At 37.5% G+C, this 10,050-nt stretch overlaps 1 protein-coding gene and 1 long non-coding RNA gene across 2 annotated transcripts in view; one reads left to right on the forward strand and one right to left on the reverse strand.

The window, feature by feature from the left end:
* Positions 1–7,136, forward strand: part of LOC125230070 (protein real-time) — a 127,101-nt gene extending 119,965 nt beyond the window's left edge. The window contains exons 12-16 of the mRNA XM_048135073.1: positions 580–705; positions 2,068–2,197; positions 2,858–2,988; positions 4,113–4,234; positions 6,795–7,136. Of these exons, the coding sequence (XP_047991030.1) occupies positions 580–705; positions 2,068–2,197; positions 2,858–2,988; positions 4,113–4,234; positions 6,795–6,882 (597 nt within the window). The 3' untranslated portion in view covers positions 6,883–7,136. The remainder of the gene's footprint in view (positions 1–579; positions 706–2,067; positions 2,198–2,857; positions 2,989–4,112; positions 4,235–6,794) is intronic.
* On the reverse strand, positions 2,056–3,349 carry LOC125230072. Its single transcript, XR_007177484.1, has 3 exons — positions 3,266–3,349; positions 2,849–3,040; positions 2,056–2,191 (listed from the first exon to the last, which is right to left on the reverse strand). It is a non-coding gene; the product is annotated as an uncharacterized LOC125230072 (long non-coding RNA).
* Positions 7,137–10,050: the final 2,914 nt, after the last annotated feature.

The raw sequence follows: 10,050 nt of genomic DNA on the forward strand, positions 1-10,050 counted from the left end.
CTGCTGCGACATGTTACCCGAAATATGTCGCAGCAGTAGCGATATAATAACGTGAGTAGCTACAACGGAAGTTTCATGAAATATTTAAATATGTCTCACGAAAGTTTAACGTTTGTAAGGTAGTTTATAAAAAATACAAACTTTACACGACTTGTCAAGGGTATAACTAGGTAAGACTACCGTATATAGGTGAAGCAAGAAAGTACATCAGTCACTGTATTGATATATATATCTGTTCAGTCCGATGCGGGTTATTAATCGGTCTGTCAAGTCATCAGAATTGGTGCTTCTCGGATGTTGGTACCATAAATCGTCTGCAATAGATGTTAAAGCCAATGATAATGATGATGATGTTCATTGGAAGCGATAAAAAGAGAGCGGTAAAACGTAAAAACCAAATTTTTGTATACATATACATAATTATTCTATGCTGCTAAACATGATTCAAGCAAGTTCCATCTCTAAAATTCACTTAATTGATTACGATATTTTCGTGCTAAAATCCTAAACTAGTTTTCGAACGTTGTGTGTTAAATCCTTAGCTCATACATACCTTAATCCTTTCTCCTCAATTTCCAGAGTTTCGTGCACGAAGGCGGGCTGGTGCCGAAGAGTTTGTACGTGAGTGGAGCCTTCACTGAGCGCGATGGAGACCCGCTCTGTGAGGACAGCATCTACCGCTCCGTATGCCTTGGGAAGGGACAGGTGGGTATTTGTGAATTTTGTGATGTATGTGTGGGGATAGGACTACGCGTTTGAATTACTGTACAATTACATAAATACATACATGAAAGAAAACATACATACATGAAAGAGTGGAAGGGTCAGTTGGAAGTGGAAGACCTAGGCGAACTTTTCTTGTTCAAATCGGGGAAATATTGCAAAAAGGCCAGGTCAGAAGTACTCGAAACCGACGAGCGTGTATGAGAAACGTTATGAAAGTGTGTGAAGCGAAAGTGGTTTGTCAGGATCGTAGTAAATGTAAATCCGTGATCTCTGCCTACCCCTCTGGGAAACAGGCGTGATTGTATGTAATGTATGTATGTGTACATACATGAATAGGCTTCATTCAAAATGACGAGCCATTCGTGAAATCTAACCTTAACTTCTCATCGCATCGCTCGGCGACGAACTATAACTCGCTCGCGCTATCATCGCGTCTCTTTTATTTACATGGGAGCGACTATCTTTTGTTCTTTTCTATCGACAATAGTTCATCGCTTACTCGCTGGTGGGATCAGTGCCTTAAATAGCTCGATAACCAAGGTAAGAATCTATATCTATACTCAGTAATTCAGTATAACGACTGATATTTTAAGTGAATTAGTATAGTTAAATTATTTTAAATACTAAGTAAAGTTGTGTCTGTTTGCGATTTGAATAAAACAACCCAAGAAATGGATTCAATAATTTATTATATTATATAGGGACTTCTTTATTTCATTTCAAAATTTGACATTAAAATATTCAAAGTTACTCTTTCACATATGTGGATATACATGTGGGTCTAGTGAAAAAGGGTATAACTCAGATTGACTCGGTGTAAAAGGCCACAAGTCCCACTTCGGACTTGTGATCTTTTTCATCCAGTCAATTTGAGTTATATCCTTTTTCACTAGACTCACAGTTAATATTGAGGTTGCAACATGCAATATGAATGCTCATATAAAACTTGTAGCCAGTTCATTAGAATATTCCTCACACTTACTATATTTACACGTGCCACCATAATATTTGTCCAAAAAGGGTCTCTATTGGTTCCCAGTTCCCATAAACTCAAGTCTTAATGTATAATTTTGTCCACATTTTCGTTAGTCATAATTTGGTTTTTCTCAGAAACTTGTAACTTTTCTGAATTGCCATAAAACAAATCTAACCTAACCCATTTAAGGTGTTAAAAAAATAATATTTATAGATAAATATGACCTTAATGAAAACCCGGAAAAATTAACAGTTTCATAGTTATGACTAATGATAATCTAGCAATCATTTCATTATGACTTTCAATCAATTGTGGCAAACAAAGGGATCCGGCTCAATTGTAGTAAAAACGCCTCTTTATTTCAGGTTCACGAGGTGATCGTGAACAACAAGGACCCGCAGAGCGTGCTGACCTGGGACTTCGACGTGCTGCGACACGATATCGCGTTCACCGTCTACCGCTCGCCACACGACTTGGACCTCGATGATCCTACAGGTATTCAATGTGACATTTTGATTTATCAATATATTAATTAAACCAATAGCATAAATGACTACAGATTGTGATTATTGAAAGTGGTTATAATCTAGATTTTCGTAATTAAAAATATATATGGGCATTTTTTTAGAATTTGGGACCCCCCAATTAGTTATTGTTAACAAAAATTAACAACAACTAATTGGGGGGTCCCGACGATAATTAAGCATGAAATTTCTATAAAAATATTGTTTTTGTGTTAATTACATAAACTTTAAGCGATAATCTACATTCAGAATGTGAAAAAAGTAAATTTTAAGACAGATTTTATGCTTAATTGACGACACAAAACTGACATCGAGTTAATTTTTGTTAACAACTTACGATTGGGGGTCCCAAATTCTGAAAATGCCCGTATATATCAAAGAAGTTGTTACAATTTGGTGCCGTGACCAGGATTAACTGTTACTGCCTTAAATCTATTCTGAGGTGCCAGCAGGTACAATATTTATTTAGGCACCTCGGAGATGAAAGAGATGATAAATGTAAAATAGAGAATGCAAGATTTTAAACTGTAGATGTGTTAAGATGATTTCAAAATGTATTACAGTGTTCTTCTAAAACGCCTTAATGTTCTTCTCAAACGTGTTTTATTTAAAATTGAATTACCTTTTGCAGTGATTTGCGCCGGCGCCGGCACGGGGGCCGAGGAAGGCAGGTCAGCGCTCACGCGGCAGGACTGGCGCGAGGGAGAACACTTCCACAAGGTGGAGCCCACGCTCATCGCTCACGACGGAGAGAGTATACAGGTTATTATTGAATTATTTCTTTTAAAGGGTTTTCAAACAGCCAAGCGTAAACCTTAGACATAATTTTATTTACAAATGACACATTTTTTTATTTACTTGCGTACAATTATAAAATAAAAAATAAAAAAACAATTATTACTACATATATATAAAAAAAAAAGGTAGGAAGGATACCTAAAGGAACCCGTTCTGGGCCATGCCGGGTCCAAAGGTCCCCATCACGCTAGCAGCGTTACCCCGCTGTATGGCGATGTAGACCTGTTGGACAAGCGTAAACTGAAGTCAGCAGGATATAATAGGAAAATCTATTGTAACAAACAAAAATCATCTCTTCAGCAAATAGGCTACAGGGGCACTTAGGGTCCCCCCACATCTAGCGTATTGTGAGCGTAGCGTCGGGCCAACTGTATGGCAAAGCCTGACGCTGCGTCGGCGCGACGTCGACGCGACGTCTTTTTTCATACAGTTGGCCCGACGCTACGCTCGCGAGTCGCTAGATGTGGGGGAACCCTTTACACGTACGGGCACTTTTATGCAGCGCTGTTTGAAGGATAGAAGCAAAACACACGAATTCAAAATGGTGTTGCAGTTTTAACTATAAAACTCCCGTGAGACTCAGACATATTTAAAAATATTAAGCAGTATGCGACGCGCTCTCGACGTGTAGAGGCGGGGTCGTTACTCTTGAAAAAGCTCCTCGAAAATGGAGCGAAACATGTCGAGCGCTATATCGACTTAATACGTGAGTAACCCGCTTAAAAGTTATTTGTTTTACAAGGGGGCAAAGTTATTGTTTAACGCACTTAATACCCGATCAAGAAAGATAAAAATTCCAATATTGAACCGCGAGCGTTAAAATATTTTTGGGAAATATGGTGTTTTTTCACCACACCAAAACGCAAAATACTCAATAAAACATCAATCTAAATCAAATCCAGTTGATTTAATTACTTGTAGGTAAATTCTACTAGATGTAAAATTTGTATGAATTTACACATAATTTTTTTTTAAATATGGTGTTGCAGTTGATTTGCTAGACTTTCCTTCGAAGGTGCGACCTTGTCTGTTGTTTCGACATCTTAATACACTTACACAATTTTTCATATGTTCTATTTTCTTTACAGGGTTCGCACGTGATGCTGGAGCGCGGTAGCTACGTGTTGCAGTGGCGCTGCGAATTATTGGATCACGCCCCGCGAGCGCAGCTCATGTATTTCCATGAGACGCTGGCTTCTCACCATTACAAGTGAGTATATGTGTTCAACTCTTCATATTGGCATTGCTGCATATAAAATCTTGGAGGAATAAGTAAGAAAGGAAGGGAAGGAGGGAAGAAGGGAAGAATTGTAACTCTATACATCAGTAAATGCGAGTTATAGGCATAGTTACAGTGACATCTAGCGTCAATCACGCTTCAATCACGCGTCAAATAGCGTGAATTATCAGTACCACTACTCGATACTAGGTGTCAAAAGCGTCTCGTCTGCCAAAAAAAAAGATTAGAATTAGAACAGTTTACAACTTATATTACAAGCAGAAGGAATTGAAAACAGAATACTGATTAATACTATTGTAGTATTCGCTAAAAATTGGTGAGCATTAGACTCTTCGTTCGTCGCGACATCTATTGACAAGTAGCAGTGCTGATAATTTACGCTAGTTGACGCGTGATTGTCGCTAGATGTCACTATAACTATGCCTATACAAATAACTCGCATTTACTGATGTGTGGAGTTACAACTCTTCCCTTACTTATTCCTCTATGTATAAAATAATGCTTGTATAAATAAGATATATTTATTCAAAAGTCATAGGTACATGTAAAACTAACTAAAAAACTAATTAATATAATACATTTAAAACTAACATTACTCTAAAACTAAATTCATTCATCGTTCCGAGCCCTCTCAGATGCAAAGGTGCCCATCACACTCGATGCGTTCCCACGCTGAATTGCGATAGACAGCCTTTGCATCAGAAAATGCTTGTATTGGTTTTGTCTTGTAAATTGTAGAAATTAGAAAGTCATAAGTCTGTAGTCGAGTATATCGGCCTGAAAACGTCTGGAAAAGCTATCGGTCCATGAAATATCTCACGAAAAGTGATCTCCTACTGTCACTTAAGCGGAGACTCAAACCGGGAGAATGTAAATGAAATGTTCAAAGAAGATCGTCTCTCTTATAGTATGAATTTTCTGAGATTAACTTTTCGACGTTTTTCACGCGAGCGATTAAACAACTAGGTCCATTGTTTCGTTATTCGCGTGGTTAGTCCGTGTTCCACGGCACGTTTCACCACCCCTTTCTCTCCCGTGGGTGTCGTAGAAGCAACTGTGGATAGCAATAAGGTTCAAATTTATTAAACAGTTTGCAGTATGCAGGTAACTTTTTTGAAGATGACAAAACTTATCTCAAAGGGCTTTTTATGGCAATGAACCTCATTGCTATCATTGATAGTTGCTTTTTACCTACACTGAGACTATAGCACGTGCCGTTTAAACGGGAGCTAACCGCCGCGAATAATAGAAACAAAGGCCTTTGTTTAACATATTAGGACAAAAGCGAAAAGTTCATCTCAGAAAATTCATACTATACATGAGTTGTGAATCACGTCGACAGCGAGCGACGTTTTTCACGCGAGCGATTATAACTAGACTAGTAGTCCAATTAGTCCAAACGCTTTAGGCACTGGTCCTATAAAAACGAGTAAGCGATGAGTTATCGGTGATAGAAATGAACAAAAAATAATGGCTCCCGCGTAAACAACAGAGGTCGCCGAGCGATGAACTATAAATGAGCATTTCTTTTTTTTTGCCAATAAAAAAATTTTGATTGTTTTAGGCCGATATTTTTTCAATTGTACTCAGAATCACAGTACTTTCATATTAGACTGGGAGACAAATACGTTTCCGAATACGAATATTCGGCAACATTTTTGTTAGTTCAGCTTTTGTTACCGCAACAATATGTATGGAAAATTCGGTAATAAAATAAGAAAAAATCGTTAGAGGTAAAATTTTTTATTGGTAATGGGTACTACTAGGCTTTTAATGTTCTATAAATTCTAGTGCATAAGAAAATTTTGATTTTTTTTCTTAAGCTACGTTATTTTTACTTTTTTACATAATTATTGTAGGTTCTTATATTTAACGCATTTTTAACCCCCTTTGGTCATTAGAAAAATAGGATGTCATTATCCCAAATCGATACAGCTTACTCTTTTATTTACTTTGTTTATTCGGTAAATATTCGGCTATCTTTTCGTTCTTTACGAACATTGAAAAGTTTGCCGAATATGCCGAATAGCTAATATTTACCGAATATTCGGCCCATCTCTAATTTATATCATCATTTTTAAATTATAATTGTATCGTTTTTCGGAGCAAAGAATTCTGTATTACCTTGTGCTGTATAATAAAAAAAAATATATTAAAATTAAAAAAAAAGTATTATTTCGGCTCACTTGCACCAACCACTTAACCCCACCTCGGACACTGGCGATCAAATATATTGAAAGAGGCGCATTCCTAGCACACAGTCTTAGCTCGTGTAGGTGAACGCGTACTATGCTTGTATGAGTGAAATAAGACAGGTCGACTGTTCGTGTTTTTGACAGGAGGTAACCGAGAGGGACTTTCAGCGGGGAGCGGGAGTGGCCATACTGTACGATAGTACTCTTTATTATACTGTGACTTAACTCAAAGTTAGTGGGCTGTCATCTGTCAAATTCCATATAAAATGGTGGGTTAACCCTCCTTTTTCGTTGGTGCATGTGGCCCTTACCAACTTACCTTTGAATCTGTTCAGGGGCTCGATGTCCAGCCTGCAGTCCGGAGCCTCCGGGTTCTCCTGCCTCAGCGGCAAGTCCGCCGCCAGCTCCTGCCCCTCCAGGTGATGCGGCGCTCCACCCCCTCCACGCTGGAGGCCTAGGTACATCGGGGACCCTGGTGGCTAGTACAAACTTCGATATCATGTTAACATATTTATAGAACGCGGTGATAACACTACCATTATGGAAACTGTTTACCACCCCTGCAGGCCTATGATGCTTGCAATTTTATCACCTATCTACGTGGATAAAGCATCCGTCACGTCCTGTCAAGTATGCCAGTGTAAGGAACGAGTGTCTTATCCACGTTGATAATCTTATCCGCCTGGGTGTCTAATACGAACAATATCAAATAAAGACTATCAAGATTTGTAGACTTGGGAATCGCCGCGAGATAGATGACACGTCTTTGTCTAATTGTATTAATGACATAAGGACAGGTAGTCTATCTCGCGGCGACATACTCCCGTTCTTCTCGAAAAGTTTGTACAAAAATTAAGGAAAAAGTTAAATTTGTTTTTATGAATTCCTATTTTAAATTACCATACGATTTTTTCCATAGTTTTATAATTGAGATTTTATTAAGTTTTTTTTCGTCATTGAGGTTCTCTAGTATCTATATTTTCTTAATTATAACAATTAACCCGAATATATCTTACGAAAGTCAACTTATATTACTAAATGTTGGTAACAAAATAGGATCAATTAAAATTTGCTGACGTGGCTATGTACAAAGTTGCCGGGAAATGCTCACAGAAACTTTACCATCAGGCGGTATGCTTTGTCAACGACGTAGTTATAATAAAGACACTGTCTAGACATATTATACAGAGCACCTTCCCTTTGTGTCGAGTGCAACATATGAAGTTTAACTGCTCTGTGGCTTGTCAGTAATGTGTTATTTGAATAGTGACTTGAGACTTAAAAACATAAGCTTAGAATTGCGCAATGAAAGAATCGACTCGAGACTTGTCACAGACGAAAGAGTGTTCTTTATCAGTTAACACACTGATCTAACTTCGCATTCGATGATTCAAGATCACTATTCAAAATGTATCTTGACTAAACACGGGGGTATTTGCCTCCCCTATGTGACGCGTTTAATGATGTGCAAGTTGCGAAAACTTCCAAAAATATCTTAAATTTCTTGAAAAATTCACGAAACTTTCACGAAAAATAAAGGAAATTTAAATTTATGAAATGGAAAGTTACCATCCATACAATTGTCCATACAAAGTATGGAAAGTTTCCGAAGTTTTCCTATGTGAAAACTTCAGAATTTTGGAAACTTTCCGTCGGCACATCAGGGTGGCTAGCCGAATGGCACAATCGCTCACGAAACGCTCACGAAACGAAGCGCTAGTAGATATCTATCTCTATCGCGCTTGCGTATTGGCGCGACAGAGCCAGTGGCGTATCGCTTTCGTTTGGCGTCGGAGAAATGCCATTCGGCTACGGGGCCTGTAGACGCAACGTACGTGGTATGAAAGCTGTTATGCAGTTCTGCTTAGACTCGCATAGTAAATAATACGGGAGGAACTTGATTGTAAGACACACAGAAATAGTCATCCATATGAAAATAGCCCAAGTAACGTGTCTCGTACAAACGTAAATGTTTATAGTAATTAATTTGAAACATGCGTTTGTACGACTTGTGAAAATAAATACGTTAGATAACAAACTATTTTAGTGACTTTGTGAATTGAAGGAGTGCTTTGTGAATTATAGAAAAAAATCTTACGCCTTTTAGAAGTACATAAATATTTCTAAAGACGTATTAAATAATGAAGTTCTTTAGTCTCATTAAAATAGGGAAGTTATAATAAAGACTCTTGCAAAAAGTCTCTATTGCGAAAAAATGCCACGAATCTCAATTCAAATACGTACTATCTCTGTGAAAAATGCCTAAAGATAAAGGCATTTCTTTTATCTCTAGACGACCTTACTAAGAGGCATTTCGCTAAAATAATAACACACCGTTTGAAAATAGGAATATAAAACATGCCCCTAAAAGTGATATGAAAACCAGTATAAATAAGGGTATCAATGTTATTGACCCATACGAGTTAAACTTAAGCAATCTTGTTAGTGAAACGTAGAATTTTGTGTACATGGCTATTCCATTCTGCACGGCTTTCTAGAAATTATTAGAAACATATTAAAAATGTATACAAACTTACACTTATTGTGCAATAAGGTGATAAATGTGTGTATATTTTTGAATAAATAAAATAGTATCCATGTTGCATACATCCTACATTTTACATTCGATGTATCGTTTTATGAGTTTTATGACCATATTATACTTAATTAAAATAGCCCCTTGTAGACCTTTGCAGTAATGTTGAGGTCAGGAAGTTTGAACGAATGTAAGCCAATGAACAATGCTAACTACGAATCGAATTTGACAGAATAAAACTTTGTTATTTTGACATTTACGTGACACTTCTACAAATACAATCTGAGAAGAAATTGTAGAATATCATTCAAATCAAGAGTGAACAGGCATCTTCTGGGCAAGCTCGCTCCATCTTAGGCCACGTCTTTGCCTTTGGCTAGTAGATAATAAAAAAGTGGTATGACTGGAGTGTAGTCCTTTTATAAGACAAACATTTAATTTGGAAAAAAACCCTGACATAGTGGGACCGATTTTCATCATACGTACCTAAGTACACTCCCGACTAATTTAGCCTTCAAACAAAAAAAAAACCGAAATCTTAATCGGTTCACCCGTTCAAAAGCTACTATGCCACAGACAGACACACACGCATAGACAGACACGCCAAACTTATAACACCCAAACAAACACAAAAGGAACACAGAAGTTACAAAAGGAAGGACGCTACAATGTTACCACTTTATAATTTTTAACGCAAAAACGACGGGGTGTTATAAGTTTGACGTGTCTGTCTGTGTGTGTGCGTCTGTCTGTGGCATCGTAGCTCCCGAACGGATGAACCGATTTAGATTTACTTTTTTTTGTCTGAAAGCTGACTTAGTCGGACTCGGTAGTGTTGCCATGTTTCATGCAAATCGGTCTACTATGTCGCAGTCGGGGGTTTTTTCAAAATTTTAATTTTGTGGTTAGGTTATTACAATTTTTTTGTCGGACTGTAGGTACTGATTGCAAAATCTGTGCATCGTTATCTTGGTCTGAAACATGAGCAAATGGTCTTTTGATCTAAGAAAACTAATCCAAATGAATCCCCTATATCGTCGGGGAGTTATTAATAA

Source organism: Leguminivora glycinivorella, chromosome 10 (genome assembly GCF_023078275.1).
Source record: "Leguminivora glycinivorella isolate SPB_JAAS2020 chromosome 10, LegGlyc_1.1, whole genome shotgun sequence".
NCBI classification, from domain to species: domain Eukaryota; kingdom Metazoa; phylum Arthropoda; class Insecta; order Lepidoptera; family Tortricidae; genus Leguminivora; species Leguminivora glycinivorella.